The 25,638-nt window shown below is 38.6% G+C and overlaps 3 protein-coding genes across 4 annotated transcripts in view; 1 reads left to right on the forward strand and 2 right to left on the reverse strand.

The window, feature by feature from the left end:
• Window positions 1-287: 287 nt before the first annotated feature.
• cept1b (choline/ethanolamine phosphotransferase 1b) lies at window positions 288-10,983 on the reverse strand. 2 transcript variants are annotated; one of them, XM_082138745.1, is made up of 10 exons: window positions 10,701-10,983; window positions 9,731-9,828; window positions 7,990-8,396; window positions 7,726-7,873; window positions 7,377-7,518; window positions 5,708-5,792; window positions 3,544-3,675; window positions 3,292-3,450; window positions 2,693-2,818; window positions 288-1,827 (listed from the first exon to the last, which is right to left on the reverse strand). In XM_082138745.1, exons 3-10 carry the CDS (start codon window positions 8,311-8,313, stop codon window positions 1,723-1,725), a joined length of 1,221 nt encoding a protein of 406 aa, XP_081994871.1. In that variant the 5' UTR covers window positions 8,314-8,396; window positions 9,731-9,828; window positions 10,701-10,983; the 3' UTR covers window positions 288-1,722. The 2 variants fall into 2 exon arrangements, with proteins under 2 accessions (XP_081994871.1, XP_081994870.1); XM_082138744.1 differs by lacking the exon at window positions 5,708-5,792 and adding an exon at window positions 5,372-5,456 and having other exon boundaries at window positions 10,701-10,964.
• Window positions 10,984-12,646: 1,663 nt separating this feature from the next.
• Window positions 12,647-24,475, forward strand: stk38b (serine/threonine kinase 38b). Its single transcript, XM_082138736.1, has 13 exons — window positions 12,647-12,949; window positions 13,727-13,897; window positions 14,983-15,034; window positions 17,299-17,421; window positions 17,516-17,599; window positions 17,865-17,988; window positions 18,795-18,949; window positions 19,072-19,174; window positions 20,584-20,645; window positions 20,724-20,841; window positions 21,580-21,799; window positions 22,138-22,232; window positions 22,830-24,475. The coding sequence occupies exons 2-13, from the start codon at window positions 13,767-13,769 to the stop codon at window positions 22,973-22,975; spliced, it is 1,413 nt and encodes a 470-aa protein (XP_081994862.1). The 5' UTR covers window positions 12,647-12,949; window positions 13,727-13,766; the 3' UTR covers window positions 22,976-24,475.
• Window positions 23,625-25,638, reverse strand: part of kctd20 (potassium channel tetramerization domain containing 20) — a 9,520-nt gene continuing 7,506 nt past the window's right edge. The window contains exon 8 of the mRNA XM_082138761.1: window positions 23,625-25,638. This exon is cut by the window's right edge and continues 506 nt beyond it. The gene's annotated coding sequence lies outside the window, so the exon portion shown is untranslated.

The following is a 25,638-nucleotide window of genomic DNA, read 5'->3' on the forward strand; positions in this document are numbered from 1 at the left end:
TTATGACATGACATTAAAAATAGAAATTAGTACTTTAAAAAGTCATAATAATCTTGATTTACAATCTCATTTATGACTCTATGTGAATTTACAATAATAATGCTCAATATAAACTGTTCAAATACATTTTCTCCAAAGATTCTGTTCCATTCCAGCTGTATTTCTGCAAATGTTTAGCTATATATCTACACTTTATAGCTATACTACTACATCTTAATTAGGCTTTGGGTAAGTGAACCTTTGCTGAAGTACTTAAAAACAAAACAAACAAACAAAAAAACACCAGGTATCATAAATATAGCAATCTTTATTTTACAGGAGCATTTATTCAAAAATCAGAGCAATGTTACAATCAAATCAACAGTTAGTCAGAAACATCACCAAAAATACTGACTGGATGAGTATGTCTTCAGAGAAACAAACAAACAAAAATAACATTGGACGTTTTCCATCTGCAAGATTTAATGAGTGCTTAAATCTGTTGTCCCGTTTTAAAGTGAAAGGATTTGGCAACAAGCGACAGAATCAAAGCTTATGAATAAGTGTGAACAAAGTTTCACACTGCAAGAGATGAATACAGAAACGCAAACGTGTTTAATCCCGTACTGGAGGTGAAGATCGAGAAACTTTAAGAATCCACGATATCAGCAGCAGCTCATGACGAAAGCAGTGACACTAAACTATCAAGAGTTTAATCATCTGCAAATAAAAGAGCATTCATTTGAACATTAATAACATCAATTGCACAAACTATCGCAAAAAAAGTCATTTAAACTTGTTTTTGGGGTGGCAGCATCGAGCTGTTCCTACAAACTACGATTTATCGTTTATTTGATTTATTTTTTAATCATTATTTGCCTGAGAGGGACATTTAGAAATAAGGAATTCAAGGAAAACAACCAGATCAACATGCAAAGTTCAAAACTTTTCCAAGTCAGTATATTTAAGGCAACTGTTATGTGAAACATTCAGAAGTAAAAACCAATACTAATCAGTTAACAGTTCGGTTCATGATCTGACACGATACTTTGGGTTTAAACGTCTTCAGCAATGAACGTTAGTGATGAATTATCATACAAACGAACGTCTTGAATATTAACATCTGATTCAAGAAATTCAACATACAATCTCAGATTAAATAATTTAACGCCAAAAGCTCGTTATTCAGGAGGTCGACGACGCAAGTGCATTAAAACGTCTTCGAACTTTCCGAGACCGCAAATAGATTCATGAAGCAAAGTAAAACAGGGTGAATCTCACGACTCTGTCCAGGTCAGATCTTTTTTCAGACAAAACATCTTTCAGAGAAACACCTGAACGGAGCGACGTCTTCCTGCAACGATCAACGGTCAGCGTTTATTGGAGCGTAGGGGTGCAATAACACAAAATACAGTCGTACATAAACAACGAGGGCGTATCATCATCATTATTATTATTATTATTATTAGCAGCGATGAAATCATTATTGATCTAATCCAATTTAAACGCAGCGTTAAAACGATAATACGGACCCAGATGGCACCGATGCATCATGGGTAATCCGAACGTTTCAACATCTTCTTAAAATAATCATCTAAAGAAAAGTGACTTGGTGAAGTTCGTTCATTCATTTATTTGTTCGTTCATTCACTGGCGATGAAGAACTGCATTATTCTAAGTGCAGACTGGTTTAAATAAGTCTCAGATGAGAAACAGTAGCAGGATGAAAGTGCATGAGGAAGGTCAGAGGTCACTCGGCTTGATTTTGAAGACGCAGATGCGCAGGTGAGACGCAATCTCGTTGCAGACGCTCACGCAGTAGCGCACCAGATCGAAGAGAGAGAGAATCTGATGGACACACACAGTAAAGAGCGATTAGCAGACGGGACGAGCAGTGTTGGGTGTAACTCAATACAAGTAACTTGAGTTATGTAATCAGATTAATTTTTCAAGTAACTATTAATGTAACATTACTTTTTCAATTTACATCAAAATATCCAAGTAACTTTTTCAAATAAGTAACCAGTAACTCATTACAAGTAACTTAAGTTGTAATCAGATTACTTTTTCAAGTAACTAGTAAAGTAACATTACTTTTTTCAATTTACATCAAAATATCTAAGTTAATTTTTCAAATAAGTAACCAGTAACTCATTACAAGTAACTTAAGTAGTAATCAGATTACTTTTTCAAGTAACTAGTAAAGTAACGCATTACCTTTTCAATTTACATAAAAATATCTAAGTTATTTTTTCAAATAAGTAACCAGTAACTCAATACAAGTAACCTGAGTTGTAATCAGATTACTTTTTCAAGTAACTAGTAATGTAACATTACTTTTTTCAATTTACATAAAAATATCTAAGTTACTTTTTCAAATAAGTAACGCTAGTTACTTTTTCCACATTTATTGATTAACAGCTCTCATGTTGAGAGCAATAAACTGAGGAGGTGTGTGTGTGTGTGTGTGTGTGTGTGTGTGTGTGTGTGTGTGTGTGTGTGTAAACATGATGGTTATTGTAGTTCTAGACTAAATGTGAACATGCATGCACTACTCATCTCACTTGCACAAAAACATTCAGTATTCGGCTTCGTATCGGAATTAGTTACTTTTTTGGGGAGTAACGCAATATTTGAATGCATTACTTCTAAGAGTAAGTTTCCCCAACAGTGTTTTTGACGAGTGACCACGTTTGAGATCATGTGATCTTACCAGAGAAATCCACAACACCAGATATTCGTCGATGAAGCTGTTGAAGTACTGATCGAGAAACAACAGGCCGGGGCCCAGAAACGCCACGTCGTGAAGATGCATCTCACTCTTGGTCATGTGAGCCACCTGCAGGTCAAGTGAAGTACAACAGAAAACACTGAAATAACATTATAGAATCTACTAGAATCTACTACTACAACACTGAGTTGTCACTCGCCACTAGCGTATTGGTTTGCATTCATTTGCAGAAAGTATATACAGGAATCATGGAGTTCAATTTAATACCTTTAAGACTCTTTCTGTACATTTTAAGACCTCAACGCCACTTCAAGTTTTAACCGTTACATCGGCGACACTTTAACTAACATTTACTATATATTGATTGTTAGCACAACTAAACAGTCTTAGTTTGTGATGACTCCTTATCAATGCAACATAATTCAGAGGGACAAATTAATACAATTTGTATTAATACTATATATTATTATCAAATTAATGTGCATTATTTTAAATATTTTCATTATTTGTATAATTTATTATATATATATATATGTATATATGTGAATACTACAATAACACTGAGGAGGTCTTTCACTCACCACTAATTTATTGGTGATTTTGGCCGATACAAAGCCGAAGGCCAGAATATACAGACACGGGTGTTTCTCGAAGAGCAGGACGGATGATTTCTTATAAATCATCATAGCGAGGATGATAACAGAGCCGATGTGCAGGACGGGAGACAGAACACTCGTACCCTGAAACACACACACACACACACACACACCGATGAAGTGACATGTCATATAATAACGTATGTCAGTAATATAGTGTATAGCTCAGGTACGCACCGCTATCGTGGAGCCGTTCTTCCCCACGCCGCCTGTAAATATGACCCGGAAGTAACTGGTACAGGTGAAAACCGCCCCGATAAACGTGCAAAGTGCTGGAAGTATTTTCATTTGGATGTTTATGACGGGAATCTGTGGAATGCAAGAGAATGAGAAACAGTTCAGCTCAAAATCTTAAATATATCATATAATAATATACATTATTATTATATAATACCTTATTTTAAAGAATTATTTATATAGTTTTTAATCTATAATTTACATTATGTAATTATTAATATATTCTTTTAAAATATATAGAGAATTTACACATTTTATATAGAATTTATGTATAGACATTATACTTTGTTATTTATTATTAATATATTATTTTATATTATATTAAATATAGAATTTATGTTTTAATTTACATTGTTATTTATTAATATATATTTTTAATATTAAATACATAGTTCATGCACATACATTATCATTTACATTATATAATGTATCATTAATATATTAATAAAAATTATTAAATAGTTTATGTACTTAAATTATAAATTGCATTATGTAATTATTTTATAATATTAAATATATAGAATTTATGTACATACATTATAATTTACATATTGTAATTTATTAGTATACTAAATTATAATATTAAATATATAGTTTATGCACACATTATAATTTATATTATGTAATTAATATTAATTTATAATAAATATATATCTTTTGTACTTAAATTATGATACATTCGCATTACCGGTATGTAATTTATTATTTTATAATAATTTACATCGTAATTTATTATTAACTATTTAAATTGCACACTGTATTCTGTAATACACACTGTAATACACAAAGTATTATATTAAATAAATGCAACTATATGTATTTACTATTTAAATACATTATCCAGTATAATGCAAATATATTATTATCATTATTATTATTATGAATATACCACATTATTTAAAGGAACACTCCACCGTTTTTTGAAATAGGGCTTATTCACCTTCTTTCCTGCATTTAGATAGGTGGGCAAATGCATTTTTGTCTCAGTGCATGCATTGTTTTAGTTTGACAGGGTTGGCGCTAGCTTAGCTTAGCATAATGAATGGAATCCTTTGTTGCCAGCTAGCATGTCCTGAGTAAAAGTGATATAAAAAATTTAAAAAAACCACCTAATTACTTCTTGTGGCCTGCGTATTCACAACAAGTACAAATAGCGATGCAGATTAACACTAGGCGATTTCCTATGCAGATTTTGACTTGGGACTATATTAGGGGGAAGCACAGGTGAAGCACTGCAACTTGGGCGCAGAGATATCACGCCCAAGTAGCAGTGCTTCGCCTGTGCTTCCCCCTAATATAGTCCTTAATATATAAGTCAATATCTGCCTAGGAAATCGCCTAGTGTTAATCTGCATCGCTATTTGTACTCGTTGTGAATACACAGGCCACAAGAAGTAATTAGGTAGGTTTTTATTTTATTTTATATCACTTTTACTCAGGACATGCTAGCTGGCAACAAAGGATTCCATTCATTATGCTAACTAGCGCCAACCCTGTCAAACTAAAACAATGCATGCACTGAGACAAAAATGCATTTGCCCACCTATCTAAATGCAGGAAAGAAGGTGAATAAGCCCTATTTCAAAAAACGGTGGAATGTTCCTTTAAAAGACAAAGATATGCCAATAATGTGAAGGTATTTATGCCAGCTAACTGTTATACGAGACTGATCAAATAGTTGGTTATTTCTGGTTAGCACACACAGCTCAAGTTATTATGTTATATTATGTTATTAATCATAAACAGATTCAGCGTGTGAGTGAATTACCCGAGACTGCCAGAAAGCCGATCCGCCAACAGCAGCCAGTAAATACATGAGAATTATGAAGATCTGCACTTCTGTAACATCAATGCTGAGCGGAGGAGAGAGCCATGTTAGAGCAAACACACACACACACACACACACACACACACACACACACACACACACACACACGCGCGCGCGCGCGCGCGCTGATCACAGCAGGATTGGCTTCAGTTATCACAGATATATGATCAGAAGTGATTGGATCTGAACTGGAATCATGGTGAGGTTCATTAGTGTTTCAGGAAGCTGATTGGTGCATTGCTCGCGTTTGATTGGCCGTTCGGCGCTGGATTTTACCGTTTCGTTCCAAAACGCGGGCCCGACCGTAGCCGTAAACATCTGCAACAACACTAGACAGATCTGCAGTTCTGTAACATCAAATCTGCCCACGGGACAGTGACAAAACAGGCTTCAAACATCATCTAGTACTCACATTACACACACAAAACCACTTCAGAAGCACTTACACACACCAAAACTTACAGTTTTACTCCTATCTATATCCTGATGACTTTTACTGAGGGGTTTGTTCATATATATTTGGCTTGAAATTTTACACCATTTTTAATAACTCTTGTGAAAATGGTGAAAAATGAGTGATGAAAAGAGAAGAGTTATTAAAAATGTTGTAAAATGTCAAGCCAAATATATATATGAACAAACCCCAGTCTATAGGAGAAAAACATTCATAATAATACTTCCCAGATGATTGATTAACATTAAGAATCACAGACGTTTTCTGTATTACAAGTTTTCTGAAATGTTCTGTTTAAATATGCAAATAAGGCATTATCTAATTAACTATGCATACATTTGCAGAACATAAATATGAACACTGGATGAAGCCAGGCTCATAATTCTTGTTTGATTTTGTTGACATATTAGAGTTAAAGGTTTTTACGATAAAACCAGAAAATATGATATTTTCGAAAAATTTTCACCATTTTCACAAGAGTTATTAAAAATGGTGTAAAATTTCAAGCCAAATATATATGAACAAACCCCTCAGTAAAAGTCATCAGGATATAGATAGGAGTAAAACTGTAAGTTTTGGTGTGTGTAAGTGCTTCTGAAGACAGAAGTGGAGAACAAAACTCATTTTGAGAACACGGCCGTTAAAGATAAAGATGCAAATAGATAAAGTCCAATAAAATAAACACTTAAAAGCGTGTTTTGCATATTTTCATTTCACTAGTCTGGAAAAAGAATATATATATATGTGTGTGTGTGTGTGTATATTTATATTTGCCTGTAGTGTCTTGCCACATTAGCAAAATATCATGTGCAAAAAAAGGTTAACTGTCTTTTATGAAACCATTGCAAAATCTGTGCAGGGAAATCTTTCACTTTCATGCAAAAATATCAATAGCATTTATTCCTATTAAAATGACTGTATTTCTCCTGACAGCAGTGAGTGCAGCCGCTCCTCAACACCAGAATAAACCATAGAGTTAGCGCTGCACGATACTGAAGAGAAATGCGATATGCAATAACTCATTAAATAAAGAGATATGATAATGCTCAAGGTGTGTAAAATAAACTTAAATTATCTTTAAAATGTGTTTAAAATTATATAACCTACACATTCTTTTTGTGACAGTAAAACATCCCTAAGCTTCTGAGAGTGAACATCAGTGTTTTAGTGTTATTGTAACACCAGTGGGGTTCAGGTTATCCTACATTACGGTTATTAAACAACAGAAACTGAATAATCAAATGTAAAAATAAACACTGCTTTGTTTTCACTGTATGAATTACACATATATACTGATTCTTATTAAAGCTACAGAAGTTATTCAGTCAAGAGCGAGTGATTTTCTCTTTGTCTTTTGTTCCCCAGTTATTGAAAGCCGTTGAGATATGCATATCTCTATATATACATCTGCGATATCTGGATATATTGTGCAGCTCTACATAAAATGTAATTCTGCATCTGTGGATTTGCATGGATGGATGTTCTACTTACATGCCGAAGCGCAGTGTGCCGGAGACGTAGGTCTGCCAGTGGGCGCAATAAAACATGAACATGCCGGCGAAACAGCAGAAGAACATCCAGTCTGGGTGAGAGCCCAGCTGAACCGCTATACTGGTTCCCAACACCACAAACACTGGGAGAAACACAGCGTTAATACACACTTCACAGCAGAAGTCCAGGGAATTATTCACACAGGACACGTTACTAGGGCTGGGTATCCATTCAGATGCTCCAATTCAATTCGATTTCGATTCCCGAAGCGATTATTTATATATATATATATATATATCAATCAAATCCTATATTTATAAGAAAGAGCAGTGGAGTGTGCGCTGGTCACCTGTGGAGAGCGAGTCGCAGCCGTGGTCGAACAGCTCCCCCAGTGGTGAACTGCTGTTAGTGCGTCTGGCCTGTTTCCCATCGATGGCGTCCAGCGACTGGTACACGAACAGGCCCACGGCACACAGGAGGTATGTCCAGAGAGGAGCCTGAACACGTGCCATCACCCAAAAATGAAAATTAGCCCATGGTTTACTCTCCCCCTTTAAAAATTAATTTATCGTCCGATTTTACAGTTTTTACGCTAGTGCGATTACGTCGGTACCTGTTCGGTTGCAGTCGGGCAGTAATACACCAGCACCAGTGTCGTGAAGATGTTGGTCGCCAGGCCGACGATGGTGATGAGGTTGGGCGCGATCCAGGGTGGCATTCTGCCGACAAGCCACTCCCAGTAGCGTTGCATTATGGGTTCGAGTAGCGAGCGTCCCGAACTGCTGTAGCGATGCTCCTCTAAACGCTTCAGCTGGTGGCGTGACAGAACCGGCGCCGGCAGCTCGACCAGTCGCCGCAGGGCGCTGGGAGCAAACCAGCACGACGAATCCACGCCACGACCCCGCTCGCGGCTACCGGCCCCGCCCCGCCCACTCATCACTCTCAGCCAATCACAGCCCGAGTCTGAGCCTGACTCCGCCCACTGCGCGCCCGCAGAGCCACAGCAGGATGGATAGGCACCTTCAAACAGATACGTTCATTTAATAATGAAAACTATGGCTGAGCAGTTTACATGAAATCGCAAATGCTGTGATTATTGTTTCGTGTGCAGCTTGTCAGTGACGTACGGCTCAGTAAACGCGGCTCACTCTGAGTTTGAGTCGCTTATAACGTGCATTTGAAAAAGCAACACGCCTCAAACATCTTTCCAGACATGAGAAGCATTTATGAACCTCTTGTCCAACAAAAGACAACATTTAATAACACGCTTTTACTCTAAACTCTCTTCATAAGGACAGCTGAGCTCCTCCTCCTGTGAGATGATGAGCTTCTGACACAGAATAAGGCAGTCATGTGTTTATTAGTCGTGTTTAATCAAAGCGTTTCAATCTTCTGTTTATTCAGAGACAGCGATTTCCTGGAATGATGTGTGTTTTGGCACTTTTCCACTGCATGGTACGGCTCGGTACGGTGCGACTCGGCGCGGAACGGTTCGGCTCGCTTCGCTTTTCCACTGCATGGTACGGCTCGGTTCGGTTCGACTCGGCACGGAACGGTTCGGCTCGCTTCGCTTTTCCACTGCGTGGTACGACTCGGCTCGGTACGGTTCGGTTCGCTTTAGCTCGGTTGCTTTTCCACTGCAGTTAGTACCGCTTCAAAGTGGGTGGGACTGATCGTTATAGTTGCCGTCTCTACTGCCATGACATCATCATATTAAATGCGAATTTTTCAATCCGTGTTTCCCCATCCGCTCCTCGGCAACCAACGAGAGGAACGTCTGCACCTCGTCCACTGACCACGATTCAGCCATTTCTTTTTTTTAAGTTTATACTCTTTTTTTTTTTAAGCAAATACTTTTAAAACAGGCGCTATAGTGTTGGCTGTTATCTACTGGCTATTTAAATCTAGCAGGTTTAGTGTCTCGTGTTGTAAATACAATGACGCTGGTAGTGATGATTCTGTCAGACCAATCAGTGATCTGCAGTGTTTTCACGTCACATTTTAATATCGGTACGTTTCGCTTGGAACCTCAACAGAGGTGGTACCATTTAAAGCGAGCCAGTGGAAAAGCGCCATTATTGTACTTCAGCGGGGCGTGTGTGTGTGATGCCCTCTGGTGTTCAGATGTGTGTGTGTGTGAGACGCCCTCTGGTGTTCAGATGTGTGTGTGTGTGAGACGCCCTCTGGTGTTCAGATGGAGCAGCATTTACTACCCATCAGCCGCTGCACTGACAAGCTGCACATAAAAAAATCGCAGTCTTTGCCAGATCGGGTGCGGTGTCATTGCGATTAATTGTGCAGCTCTACTGAAAACACCACCGCAGAATTTTATAAAGAAATGCAAATCATTTCACCTGTTCACCAATCGTGAGTTGGTAGACGCCAACAGGCCACGCCCCCAGACAAAGGCCTCTAGAGTGCCGGCCGATGCACTTCCTGATCCTCACTGCCGCTGCGAAACAGAACAACAAAACTTGTTAAATGTTCAGGATAATATTTTAAACACTGGCATATGCAAACTTTAAGAAACTTTTATTTTATAAATAAATAAAAAGAGTAACAATTCTGACGGAAAAAAAGGCAGAATTGCGAGATATAATAACGCGATATTTTTCCTCAGAATTGTAAGATACAAACTTGATATTTCGATTTATAAGGTCTGAGATATAAACTCGGGGAAATTCTGAAGGAAAAAAATTATAATTTTTTCATTTATTTTGTTATTGTATGGCGGAAACAAGCTTCCATACTTCCATATGATTTACAGTAGGACATTTACTATTAGCAAAATACGACAGCAAAACTCTTAAGAAACATGAGCTATTTAAACTTACCAGGGTACTTATGAATACAAATCGGAGTAAAATTACAGACAAACCCATATACACACTACCAAGAACTACTCTGACACAGACAGGTTTCACTCATTAATATTGACTACAACAAACACGTAAATACCATGGTACATAAATATGGTAATTCTGCAGTACTGTGGTATTCTTCTGAGGCGTCTTGTAAATAACTTGGCACATATGGTGTTATGATCTGATACCGTGGTACTTCTTAAAGATTTGTCATGCGACCGAAACCAGAATAATAATAATGATGAATATTAGTATATGTTAATTAAGCTCATTATTATGCACAGTGAATGTTTAATCTGTCTGTCTGCATGCTTCAGCGGTTCCGGGATTAACGGGTCAAATCGCTGATGTATCTCAGTGTCACGGGGGGTCTCGGGTCCGGGGAATCAGGTTCAGGGTTCGAGTCCCGGTCCAGTTCGATGTTTATTCGATCTTTGAATCTTCAGGTCGCATAACTCACCCACTAACTTCAGATAAACTCGAGATTCGGAGAAATGTACGATCTATCCGTTCGGCCCGGTGGGATCCTGATGTTTCGAGTCTAGTGTCGGTTCCGCCGGTCCCGGTCCGGTTAGCGCGAACTGCTAGTCCAACACCGGTCACTTCCGGTGCAGGTCCACAAGATGCGTCAAAGAGTGTCGTCGATGCGAGGAACTGCGCAGGCGCAGAGGTGATTCTAGATAGTCGTAGAGGCGCAGCGAGCGCGCAGGACGAGCGCTGAAGAAGAATCGCGTAATTAAATTAAACTACTTTTTTTTATGTATTGCATTTTAATAAGAACAAAACATAATTTACAAACAGGAGGACATATAAGTTAACCATACTGTACATGTCAGGGGTAAACAAAAGGGGGAAAAACTAAGAAATAAAGAGAAAAATAGAAGGGAATTTTACAGAAAAACTGTTGTTTTTAAAAAGTTGGATATTTTTTCTAAATATATTTTAATATCAGTTTTAAATTGTTCAAAATTTGGAATTTTTCTTTCCATTTGACTTTATCAATAGAGTAACGGGCAAGTATAATAATTAAACTACTTTTGGAAGTCGCCAGATTTAAGCGCAGTTTTTGCATTTCATTTATGAAATGTTTAAACAACAATTATGAGTTTTTGATGGAAACTTACAGGAATCTCTATTTATGGTTTTGATTTGTTTCAAAATGAAATGAATATATAATAGTATATAATTATAGTTTTTGATTATTGTACAACATTTTAATGACAAAAACAAACAAATACGTAAATAAATAAATGTAATAATAATAATTCTCCTCTCTCTGTCCCTCTCTCTCTCTTCTCTCTATCCCTCTCTCTCTTCTCTCTATCCCTCTCTCTCTTCTCTCTATCCCTCTCTCTCTTCTCTCTATCCCTCTCTCTCTCTTCTCTCTATCCCTCTCTCTCTTCTCTCTATCCCTCTCTCTCTTCTCTCTATCCCTCTCTCTCTCTCCCTCTCTTCTCTCTATCCCTCTCTCTCTTCTCTCTATCCCTCTCTCTCTCTCCCTCTCTATCCCTCTCTCTCTTCTCTCTATCCCTCTCTCTCTTCTCTCTATCCCTCTCTCTCTTCTCTCTATCCCTCTCTCTCTCTCCCTCTCTTCTCTCTATCCCTCTCTCTCTTCTCTCTCTCCCTCTCTTCTCTCTATCCCCCTCTCTCTTCTCTCTATCCCTCTCTTCTCTCTATCCCTCTCTCTCTCTCTATCCCTCTCTCTCTCTTCTCTCTCTCCCTCTCTTCTCTCTATCCCTCTCTCTCTCTCTATCCCTCTCTCTCTCTTCTCTCTATCCCTCTCTCTCTCTTCTCTCTATGCCCCTCTCTCTCTCTCTCTCTCTCTTCTCTCTATCCCTCTCTCTCTCTTCTCTCTATCCCTCTCTCTCTTCTCTCTATCCCTCTCTCTCTCTCTCTATCCCTCTCTCTCTTCTCTCTATCCCTCTCTCTCTCTCGCTATCTCTCTCTCTATCCCTCTCTCTCTCTTCTCTCTATCTCGCTATCTCTCTCTCTATCCCTCTCTCTCTCCCTCTCTTATCTCTCTCTATCCCTCTCTCTCTATCCCTCTCTCTAGCCCCCCTCTCTCTCTCTTCTATCTCTCTATCCCTCTCTCTCTCAATCTATCTCTCTCTCTACCTCTCTCTCTACCTCTCTCTCTCTCTCTCAATTCAATTCAGAATGTTCTTTTTTGACATGACAATTGTTACAATGTATTGCCAAAGCATTCTAAGAACAATTTAGAATTCTCTCTCTCTCTGTGTGTGTGTGCGTATCTCTCTCTCTCTCTCTGTGTGTGTGTGTGTCTGCGTATCTCTCTCTCTCTACACTCTCTCTCTCTCTCTCTCTCTCTCTGTGTGTGTGTGTCTGCGTATCTCTCTCTCTCTCTCTCTCTACACTCGCTCTCTCTCTCTCTTTCTTTCTTTAGGGGTGGAGCGTCATTTCATTTCTTCTCATCTCTTTCTGGTGAAATCGTCATCAGACTGACAAACACAGAAGAGTTGCATGTTTATTGTCACTGGATGAAGTTCCGTCCAGAGAAACACAGACGCGTTTCTGCGTTCCGTCTTTAGTTCCGCGTGTCTGTAAAACTCGTACATTTCTCCCGTTTTTCCCCCCGTTTCTTTCTTTTTTGGGGGGAGTCGCTTCATGTCTGTTTGCCAAGAGACAACGTGTCGAGGGAAATATCGTCCTTCAACAGCCAAAGAGAAGCTCTGAGGAACTTTACATCAGGTTGGTGCAGCTTTTCAGACTTTTACTTCGTTTTAAACGTTTAGTTTAGCGTGTTTGGTGGAACGCTCGCCGCTGACGTCACGAGTTTGGCCCCGCCCCCTCATCCCTCATGCCATAATTATAACTTCTGCAAGTATGGCATTATAAAACACATGCATGTTTCCACATTTCACTTTATCTGTGCGCACTTTCTTATGTGGTAGAAGCAGTTTGGTGTGTCCACAGCCATTTTGTTTTAAAACGTGAATTTAACTGTTTGAATTTTTCTTATATTTTTATATTTAAATTTTTCATGAAAAATCAGTACATTTTGTAATTGCACTTCATTTACAGTGCTATTAAGCTCAAAGTAAAAGTACATTATTTTTTATTCATATTTTTTGCTTCATTGTTAGCATGTTGGTTAAATAATAATTGGTTAAATGATAATAATAGCACTATTGTTCCTGAAACTGAGTCTGAATTTCCTCTCTTAAACGTTTCTATGTTTGCGCTTTAGACCACAGACTGTCTGAACAACTTCTGCCAAAGGTTTTTATGGTCACATTTGTTCTTTTCCACTGTCTGTCTCACTGACACAGAGCCACAGACAGGCTGAACTGAATTATAACTATACCATGAGGAAAAGCTGATATTGTAATAGTGGCCTATAAGTGTTGTTGTACCACGGTAATACCTTGTGTTTTGGTATCCTCAGTGTAAAGTGACTGCAGCGCTCGAGTTCGTTGTGTTTGTTCCAGCTCATGTAAATCGTGTTGTGTTTGTAAACGCCTGCAGATCTACATCCCAACCTGTTCCAGAACAGCAGCCGGTAACCATGGCGACCCGAGGCCACGCCTCCAGCTCGTTAATGAGCAACCACACGAAGGAGCGGGTGACCATGGCCAAGGTCACTCTGGAGAACTTCTACAGCAACCTCATATCCCAACACGAGGAGCGCGAAATGAGGTATAAACACTCAGACACTTAATGAAGAACTTCTGATTCTTAAATCACACTTAAAATGATGGCATTATAGAGCCAAGACTCCGAAACTCTGATCTGAAGAACTACAGTCCAACACGCATGTATTCAGACACCTTCAACATTTCTCTCATTATCACAGTTTATTCGCTATAGTTTAGAAAATGGTAATAAAATATGAGCAGAACTCAGTTGATATTTGACTGGTTTTGTCCGTCCTTCTGTTAGACTGTCTCACACATGAATTATGTTGAATATCTGTCAGCTGTTAAATTTAACTACACAATTAGATAATACCAGTTTAGCTCAACCAATCACCAAGCGATGCTTCATTTTGTTCAGTCTGTGTGTAAAAAGAGCATTAGCAATTAAAGACAAAACACACTTCAGCAAAACATGATCAGCTCAAAGTGTCCCAATCATTTCTGCTCCCAGATGTGTATAAATGTCACTGGTAGTCACTGAATGAAGAGCTTCTGGGTATAATATGTCACAGTTTACTTTATTTTGCTCTCCTCACTTACAGAAATGAACTATATTTGTCCTGCACACACTCAAAAATGATCTCTGGTGTCTGAACAATTGTTTGTTTTGACTGTATAATGAAGTTGAGTCTCCACTGAAACGTATAGCGGCTGAAAAGTGTTCTTGAGGCTGTTTGCGTTGTTTTTCATTAGCGCTCTGCTAACCATCCGAAGCGTTTGTGAAGTTGTGTTCTGCTCTGCCAGTCGAGCGTGACGCTACATCATTCCTCTGTGGTGAAACACTCTTCCTGTGTTGCTTATTTACACAGTGTTTTATCACATTAAGAGTTCTGTGCTAAAGTTGACACAACATGTACGTCTGAGCCAGAGTTATTATCCTTAACCACAACATTAAAATAATTTTTGGTTAATTGAAATATAGCCAAAATAAATATTAGCTGAAACACATAAAGGTGATGTGGAGTGTGATCTGGCACAGTGTGCTCTGGTGTACACAGGTATAGTATAGCATATACTGCAGAGAGATTATGAGATGTGCGCTGATCTGGTTCTTGCGTCTCGTAATCTAGAACGTTCTGTTGACAGGCAGCAAAAACTGGAGAAAGTGATGGATGAGGAAGGACTGCCTGATGAAGAGGTAACAAACACGCACACTAACGGCCCGTTCACACCAAGAACACTAACGATAACTATAACGATAACTATATTAGTGTTCACACCAGTGGATGATAACTATAACGATAACTATATTAGTGTTCACACCAGCGTACGATAACTATAACGATAACTATATTAGTGTTCACACCAGTGGATGATAACTATAACGATAACTATATTAGTGTTCACACCAGCGTACGATAACTATAACGATAACTATATTAGTGTTCACACCAGCGGACGATAACTATAACGATAACTATATTATTGTTCACACCAGCGGACGATAACTATAACGATAACTATATTAGTGTTCACACCAGTGGACGATAACTATAACGATAACTATATTAGTGTTCACACCAGCGGACGATAACTATAACGATAACTATATTAGTGTTCACACCAGTGGACGATAACTATAACGATAACTATATTAGTGCTCACACCAGCGGACGATAACTATAACGATAACTATATTAGTGTTCACACCAGTGGACGATAACTATAACGATAACTATATTAGTGCTCACACCAGCGGACGATAACTATAACGATAACTATATTAGTGTTCACACCAGCAGACGATAACTATAACGATAACTATATTAGTGCTCACACCAGCGGACGATAACTATAACGATAACTATATTAGTGTTCACACCAGCGGACGATAACTATAACGATAACTATATTAGTGTTCACACCAGCGTACGATAACTATAACGATAACTATATTAGTGTTCACACCAGTGGACGATAACTATAACGATAACTATATTAGTTCCCACACCAGCGGACGATAACTATAACGATAACTATATTAGTGTTCACACCAGTGGATGATAACTATAACGATAACTATATTAGTGTTCACACCAGCGGACGATAACTATAACGATAACTATATTAGTGTTCACACCAGTGGACGATAACTATAACGATAACTATATTAGTGCTCACACCAGCGGACGATAACTATAACGATAACTATATTAGTGTTCACACCAGCAGACGATAACTATAACGATAACTATATTAGTGCTCACACCAGCGGACGATAACTATAACGATAACTATATTAGTGTTCACACCAGCAGACGATAACTATAAGGATAACTATATTAGTGTTCACACCAGTGGACGACAACTATAACGATAACTATATTAGTGTTCACACCAGTGGACGATAACGATAACTATATTAGTGTTCACACCAGCAGACGATAACTATAACGATAACTATATTAGTGTTCACACCAGTGGATTATAACTATAACGATATCATTCCTCTGTGTATTTATCGTTATTGTTGTGGTGTGGACATCACTATTTTCTTTAACGAACAATTATTAAAACTTTATAGTTATCGTTAGTGATGCTCCGATTGATCGGCCGCCGATCATGATCGGCCGATATTGGCAAAAAATAGCTTGATCGGCAACCCCCAAAAGCGCCGATCAAAAAAAGCCGATCACGTGACGTAAATAACTCACGCAACTTTTCCGCATGCGCGGCAACACAACAGCAGAGCAGAGCTGGCTTAACAGTGGCAAAATGAGTTCTCCTATGACGGCAATTCAATGGCAATTATAAACGAGCGCACAACTGATGCTGGCGCGCGAGGTAAATGACATTCGCGAGAGGATAACAGATCTACGCGCGAGGAAACGGGAACTCGCGAGCTCATTCAAACCCTGCGCGGGCGCATGACATCTCTGCCCTCGCGCGCGCGCGCATGATCATTCCCAACACTCTCGCGCTTGATCTCCTCTCGCCTGCTGATTTTGCTCGCTCGAACACTTTTATTTTTGGCAGTCGAGGGGCGGGACTTACTGTTTTAATAACCTCAAATGTCATTGTCATTATTTTATTTTTTGGATCTGATGTAGTTAGTTCCTCAACTACATCCATTGTAGTCTGCCTGACCACTCTTTGTTTTGAAAAATTATACTGTGCCTTATTTGGAAAAGGTGGCCTACAGTAGCCTTATGTTATCTTGTTTTCTAACTACAATTAAATAAATATTGGTGGTTCTTCAAGATTTTCTTGACTCTAGCATATTTCCATTCTGTGATCGGCAGTGATCGGCAATCGGCAGATCATGATTTTGGTGATCGGTAATCGGTGATCGGCCCCAAAAATGCTGATCGGAGCATCACTAGTTATCGTTACAGTTATCGTTCTTGGTGTGAATGGGCCTCGAGTATATAAATATTCGCAAATGCTTGTGTTGCGTTCCAGAAGCGAGTGCGGCGCTCCCAGCACGCTCGTAAAGAGACCGAGTTCCTCCGTCTGAAGAGAACCAGACTGGGTCTGGACGACTTCGAGTCTCTGAAGGTGATTGGACGAGGAGCGTTCGGAGAGGTGATTATGATAATGAGCGCAAACAACACACTAACGAAAGTCTGTATGTGTGTGTGTGTTATACGCAAATCAAATGTGTTTCTGATGTCCACAGGTGCGTCTAGTTCAGAAGAAAGACACAGGTCACGTTTACGCAATGAAGATTCTTCGCAAAGCCGACATGCTGCAGAAAGAGCAGGTGACGCCGAATTATTTTATTAAAAACAGGTTATTTTGTTGTTTTGTTATAGAATTTTAATTAGTCTGTCTTCCTTTTTTATTACTTTATTTGGTTATTTGATTTTTTTTTTTGTCATTTGTTAATATAAAATAAAAAAAATTAAATATTATTATTATTATTAATTTTATTATTTAATTTTATTTAATTTTATTTCATTTAATTTTATTTAATTTTATTTCATTTTATTTCATTTTATTTCATTTTATTTAATTTTCTGTCCCAGGTGGGTCATATCCGGGCGGAGCGGGACATCTTGGTTCAGGCAGACAGTCTGTGGGTGGTGAAAATGTTCTACAGTTTTCAGGATAAACTGAATCTTTACTTGCTCATGGAGTTCCTGCCGGGAGGTGTGTGTAACGAACTTCTTAATTTTGTACTTCCACATGTGTCTTCGTGTTTACTCCACTCCATTTTGAAAATCAACTGGAAATTTTATGTTTTTAGACTTTTCTTCAGGACCTTTTGAATGATTCATTGAACTGACTCAAAAGAACCATTCGAGTTGATTCTTTTCAGAGAATCAGTACAGATTCGTTTGTGAGAATCATCAGTCAAATTGTGCTTTTGATGCTTAAAGGAGTAGTTCACTTCAGAATTAAAGTTTCCTGATAGTTTACTCTCCCCTTCGTCATCCAAGATGCTCATGTCTTTCTGTCTTCAGTCGAAAAGAAATTAAGGTTTATGAGGAACACATTCCAGGATGTTTCTCCATATAGTGACTTCAATGGAGTCCAACGGGTCGAAGGTCCAGATGTGAGTTTCAGTGCAGCTTCAAAGTCTCGACACGATCCAGCCGAGGAATAAGAGTCTTATCTAGACAAACCAGCGGACATTTTATAACAAAATAAACATTTATATACTTTATAAATACAAATGCTGGTCTTAGGCGATCATCTCGAGACTTTGAAGCTGCACTTAAACTCACATTTGGACCTTCGACCCGTTGGACTCCATTGAAGACACTATATGGAGAAAATTCCTGGAATGTGTTCCTCATAAACCTTAATTTCTTTTCGACTGAAGACAGAAAGACATGAGCATCTTGGATGACGTGCGGGAGAGTAAATTATCAGGAAATTCTAATTCTGAAGTGAACTACTCCTTTACCTACGTGTAATACCAAAGGCGACTCAAACTCTTCTCGGTCCTCCAGGTGACATGATGACGCTGCTGATGAAGAAAGACACCCTGACGGAGGAGGAGACACAGTTCTACGTGGCCGAGACGGTTCTGGCCATCGACTTCATCCATCAGCTGGGCTTCATACACCGAGACATCAAACCCGACAACCTGTTACTGGACTCCAAGGTCTCAGGAACAGGAAGTGACTCAATAAACCTCTTCCTGTGTGGCTTCTGCTTTTGCTGGACTTCTCTGTCAGCGAGGCCTTTGATTGGCTGTTTAATCAGATGTGTGTGTGTGTGTTTCAGGGTCACGTCAAACTGTCCGATTTCGGCTTGTGTACGGGCCTCAAAAAAGCGCATCGGACCGAGTTTTACCGCAACCTAAACCACAGCAAATCAAACGACCTCAGTGAGTGATGAGCCATTAAATCACAAATATGCTGAACATAATTCATATTCATGTTCATATTTGAATATACTCTATGAATAGTTAGTGTCCACACCAGCTGACGATAACTATAACGATAACTATATTAGTGTTCACACCAGCTGACGATAACTATAACGATAACTATATTAGTGTCCACACCAGCTGACGATAACTATAACGATAACTATATTAGTGTTCACACCAGCTGACGATAACTATAACGATAACTATATTAGTGTTCACACCAGCTGACGATAACTATAACGATAACTATATTAGTGTTCACACCAGCTGACGATAACTATAACGATAACTATATTAGTGTTCACATTAACAGACGATAACTATAACGATAACTATATTAGTGTCCACACCAGCGGACGATAACTATAACGATAACTATATTAGTGTCCACACCAGCGGACGATAACTATAACGATAACTATATTAGTGTTCACACCAGCGGACGATAACTATAACGATAACTATATTAGTGTCCACACCAGCGGACAATAACTATAACGATAACTATATTAGTGTTCACACCAGCGGACGATAACTATAACGATAACTATATTAGTGTTCACACCAGCGGACGATAACTATAACGATAACTATATTAGTGTTCACACCAGCTGACGATAACTATAACGATAACTATATTAGTGTTCACACCAGCTGACAATAACTATAACGATAACTATATTAGTGTTCACACCAGCGGACGATAACTATAACGATAACTGTAATGCTTACTATATTACAGCGGACGATAACTATAACGATGACTGTAATGCTTACTATATTACAGCGGACGATAACTATAACGATAACTATATTAGTGTTCACACCAGCGGACGATAACTATAACGATAACTATATTAGTGTTCACACCAGCGGAAGATAACTATAACGATAACTGTAATGCTTACTATATTACAGCGGACGATAACTATAACGATAACTGTAATGCTTACTATATTACAGCGGACGATAACTATAACGATGACTGTAATGCTTACTATATTACAGCGGACGATAACTATAACGATGACTGTAATGCTTACTATATTACAGCGGGCAATAACTATAACGATGACTGTAATGCTTACTATATTACAGCGGACGATAGTCTTCTGTTTCTTCTAAGCACGCGCTGCAGTTTTGTCGTTCGTCACTTTAAATGCTCGAGTTCTTGCGATGGATTCTGATTTGCTGTCAATGTTTTTATCGTTCATCTGCTGGAAAAAAATCATTCTGAAAGTGATTCCAACGATATCGTTCCTCTGTAGTTATCGTTATTGTAATGGTGTGGACATCACTATTCTCTTTAACCTATGAATATAGATTCAAAATATTAATAATTCACACGTTTTTTTTTCTCGTAGCGTTTCAGCACATGAACTCCAAGAGGAAGGCGGAGACGTGGAAGAGAAACCGGAGGCAGCTGGTCAGTGATAACGCCGGATTCGTTAGTTCGTTCACAGCACACAGGAAGTGATGCATAATGTTGCTCCGCCTCTTTCAGGCCTTCTCCACCGTGGGAACGCCGGACTACATCGCTCCCGAGGTCTTCATGCAGACCGGATACAACAAGCTCTGCGATTGGTGGAGCCTGGGTGTCATCATGTATGAGATGCTGATTGGTAAGAAGCGATTGATATGCAAATGAGGGCGTGTCATTATAGAGCGTGATCAAGCGGCAACCTCCCTGTCTCTCTCTCTTGAATCCAACACTGAGTGACTTAAACTGCAGTTCATCCACTGGCCACTAGAGGCCGGCTGCAGAAGAGACTCAATCCCATAAACCCCCATGTTAATATACCCAACTTTACAGCAGAAAAACATGTTTACAGTCTGGTGCAAAAAGTGTTTTTGGTCTATTTTTTTATAACTCACCCGTTTAAATGATATTAAGCCTTAAAGTTGTGCATAATTAAGGACGTGGCCACTTGAGTGAAAGGTGGATTGCCGCTGCTGTCACTACTAGCCGTTTGTCTGCTAGCGTTAGCGTCACGTCTCCTCAGCTAATCCGCCTCGCCACACATTTTCGTTTTTCCGGGAGTGACGCTGCCAAGATGGCGACGGCTGGCTCCGCCCACTTTGGGCTTCAAAAACGCTCTTCAGAAACACTACGGGTGAGTGAATGGGCAGTTGCTCATTAACATTTAAAGAGACATGCACCTCATTATCATTTGAAGAGACATGCACCGAAATGTTTTTGAGGAGGTAAAAGTCTGTTGTTTTACACAACCATTAAGGAATTTTAACCAAAGTATGTTACAAACTTTACATGAAAAACCTAAAGAATCATACCAACTTGTGGAAAATGGGCATCCGATGACCCCTTTAATGTAAAACATATAAAATGGCTGTTGTTGCAGGCTACCCGCCGTTCTGCTCAGAGACTCCTCAGGAGACGTATAAGAAGGTGATGAGCTGGAAGGAGACGCTGGTGTTTCCCCCGGAGGTGCCGATCTCAGAGCGAGCGAAAGAGCTGATCCTGCGCTTCTGCTGCGAGGCCGATCACCGCATCGGCGCGGCCGGCGTCGACGACATCAAGAGGAACGGCTTCTTCGAGGGTGTCGACTACGATCACATCAGGTTTGGTTTCGGAACCGTTTTTTAACCACTCTGAATCAACATGCACCAATGCTATAATCATTTGTTAACACACTAGGCTACTTCAATGAGCTCATTGTTTCTGCATTAAATTACATTGTTTAAATTAGTATATTTTTCGCGAACTGTGATTTTGTATATGTACATTTCTGAAATACCTAACTCAGAAAAGTCACCTCTGATAACAGATCACTGTAAATTGTAATGTGGACTCATGCACTTTCTGCAAAGCTGCTTTGAAATTATGTGTATTGTGAAAAGCGCTATACAAATAAACTGTGAGGTTTCGATCTAACGAGGGTTTCGCGACTCGTTCGCAGGGAGAGACCAGCGGCGATCCCGATCGAGATCAAAAGCATCGATGACACGTCGAACTTCGACGAGTTTCCGGAGTCGGACATCCTGCAGCCGCCAAGTAAGATACAAATGTTCTCATTTTGACTTTGGACTTTATAACTCGCAAATCTGACTTTATATCACGCAATTCTGACATCTTTTTTTATTTTTATTGTGAGATATAAAGTCGCAATTGCTAGTTATAAAGTCCAATTCTAAGGAAAAAAATACTGACTGACTCACAATTGCGTGTTATAAAGTCAGAATTGCGTGATATAACGTCGCAAAAAAGTAGTTTTTTTATTCTGTTGCGGAAACAAGCTGCCATAGCAAATAAACATGAATGAACATCAGAAGGAATGTTGACCATCAACCATGGAAAAACTTCAATAAAACAGCTTGAGTCACATTTCCCTCAGAAAAGCCGCACAATGACCATAAACTCGATTGTCAGCTAGAAAAATAACTCTTGTGAGGAGCGTTTCTATATTACAGATTCGTTAAATTATTACTTAAAAGTTCTAACAGATGTTTGAATAAATCCGTCATGAAAACAAGTTTATGATATGAATAAATAACGTTATATATATCCAAATGAACTGATTTATTGGTAAGCTTGTAAATGATAATGGAACTGAAGTTTGTCAGTGCTGAAGTGTTCTGTTGCTGTGTCGAGGTCCGGCGGTGGCGAGCAACCATCATCACCCGGAGTCGGACTACAAGAACAAGGACTGGGTTTTCGTCAACTACACCTACAAGCGCTTCGAGGGTCTGACGGCCAGAGGAGCCATCCCGTCCTACATGAAGAGCGGGAAACGATGAGGATAAAACACGAAAACTATCATTTCTACCCAAAACACTACCAAAGAACACACTTCCATATCCAGTCTGGTCACTTCTGCAATGCTGGATATTTCAACTGCGTCATTTACACGTTTTTTATTTATGCTTTTCTGCCATCAGAACTTTTAGTGGGTGAGTTTTGGCAGATGTAATACCAAAATCCACTTATATAAACGCTTCATTTGTAGCTCTGAAGTGCGGTGGGTATTTAAAGCTTTATATAGAGGGTATAATATGCATTGACCGTCACTTTCGCGCGGGAACACACTCCCTCAGCCGGACTGAGTGGCAGAAGAGCTTCTGTGTGACTGGATTTAATAGGAGAAACTGCGAAAACGCCAGTAAAACAAACGATTATCAGTTTAAACTAAAGGTTGGACTCAAAATATAGTGTTCCTTACAACTTACCAAAGATCCAGTGATCCGTGGATATTAACATGCAGCAGGAATCGTGTTTCCTGACATTTATATGAGCCTGATTTCGATGCCGGGGAAATACATAAAGCAAATTTACCTGTGAACGCTTCATATAAATACAACATAGGTCTAAATCCGGGTGATCACTCATATCAATGTTATATATATCATCATATCGTCCAGCCCTAAAACGTGTAGTTTTTTGTCAGTGTTTATTTAAAAACATCCCATTATGCGGAATATACGATGGTAAATATTTAATTGATGAGTTGTCGATTCAATATATACTATATAGGGTATGATTTTACTACTAAATTCAGCATATTGACACAAAATGAAAACTGTAAATCCGCCTGGATCCAATTTCTGTGAATTACCGCGAACCATTGCTTCTCTGTTCTGTAGCTTTCAGCGATATGTAAAAATTTACCTCAGATTTCTTGTCAAATCCAGTTGTACAGTCAATCTCAAAGCTCTTTTCCAGTTTTAGATGTGTTTTGTGTGTTTTTAGTGGCATTCACACTGAAAACATTTGCCACTCAGTGCGCGTAACCGTCGCTGAGCCCACGGTGACGTCACGCACATACCCTCTTATTGTCCCTCAGCGAAGACAAATCACTCTATCATACAGTTTATTTTGAATTATAATGACAAATTATGGGTGCAGCCCCATTGATGCAGTAGTTTTAGTATGATATTAATGCTGACTGTTTGTTTGAAGCTTTGCTGTATTTTTATGTGCATTAGATTTGACTGTCAAAGGTACGAGCGGAGGGTCACGTGACACGTGCCTTCATAAGCTGTACGAGCGAATGTTTTTACTGGTGTCGGTACGATTGAGGTATAGTTTCCTGGAAAATATTTCCAGATTTTTTTATATATAACTTTACAGCATGCAGTGCATCGTTAAATATTTTTATATTGATATTTAACCGTCTTTTATTTTGTGATGACAGACGTTTGTATGTGTGTTTATATCTTCAGTATCAGTATCTTCTCTTCATGTCCAAAAATGCATTTACAGTTTATAAATATAAACAATAAAAGTAACATGCCTTTTGATTCACTTGTTTAATTTTTTGGGTGAATTAACAAAGATAAAAAATAAAAAAAACTAGTCATGAAAGATACTTTTATAACATTTGCAGTCAAAAGTTTGTAATAATTAAGATTATTGAGCACCATTTATTTTGAAATGTTTCTCGAGCATCAAATCATCATATTAGAGTGATTTGTGAAGGATCATGTGACACTGAAGACTGGAGTAATGATGCTGAAAATTCAGCTTTGATCACAGGAATAAATTACACTTTACTATATATTCACATAGAAAACAGTTTTAATTAGTTTTTTACAGCATTTCTGATCAAATAAATGCAGCCTTGGTGAGCAGAACAAAAAACAAACAAAAAAAAACGTATTTATTCCAAACTTGACTGTACATGCATTCATTGAACAGATGCTTTTATTCAAAACCTCTTACAAATGATATAAAACGCTTGAAAAGTTTGCTTTATAATTGGTTTACCTGATATGTATTACATTAATCTATTGTATCTTGTACTGTACCATCATCATCTTGACACTAGATGGTGCTGACAGACAGAAAATCCTCCTGTCACTCACAAAAATGAAGTTTAAAGTCCCCCTGTTGTCAATCATTTTATCCCTTAAATCTCATCTTTGATCACCAAAATTATATATTTAAAAAAACAAAAACAAAAAAAACAAAATCTTCATGTCTTAAAATATCTTGAATGTAACTCGACACCCTTGCCTCATTTAGTATGCGCGGTTCTATGAATATGCAAATGAGCCTCGCCTCCACTCACTCACTCAGCTCAGAGATCCACTGGTTGACGATCACACGTTGATCTGATTGGTTACAAGGTAGTTTGTGACGTCAGAAACACCAGCGATTTCAAAGCGTGTGTTTGAGACTGTCTTTGGTTCACTGCAGTTTTAAGGAGGAAATACTCAGCAATGGTGTCGACTTATGAACTTACACATGCTTTGTCTTAAAGCGTATTAAAAACACCACATAGACACATAAACTACATTAAAAGCTGGATTTACACCACAGGGGGACTTTAAAACAATGCACAATAATCTCGAGTGATTCAGTTATTGATTATTAATAAGCAGATATTGTGTAGTACAGTAATGGCAAGGTCTTGCTCAAGGACACAATGGTGAAAAGATCTCAGGTACTTTTAAGTTCAAAG

This window comes from Leuciscus leuciscus (assembly GCF_965113295.1).
Source record: "Leuciscus leuciscus genome assembly, chromosome: 15".
In the NCBI taxonomy this organism is placed as follows: domain Eukaryota; kingdom Metazoa; phylum Chordata; class Actinopteri; order Cypriniformes; family Leuciscidae; genus Leuciscus; species Leuciscus leuciscus.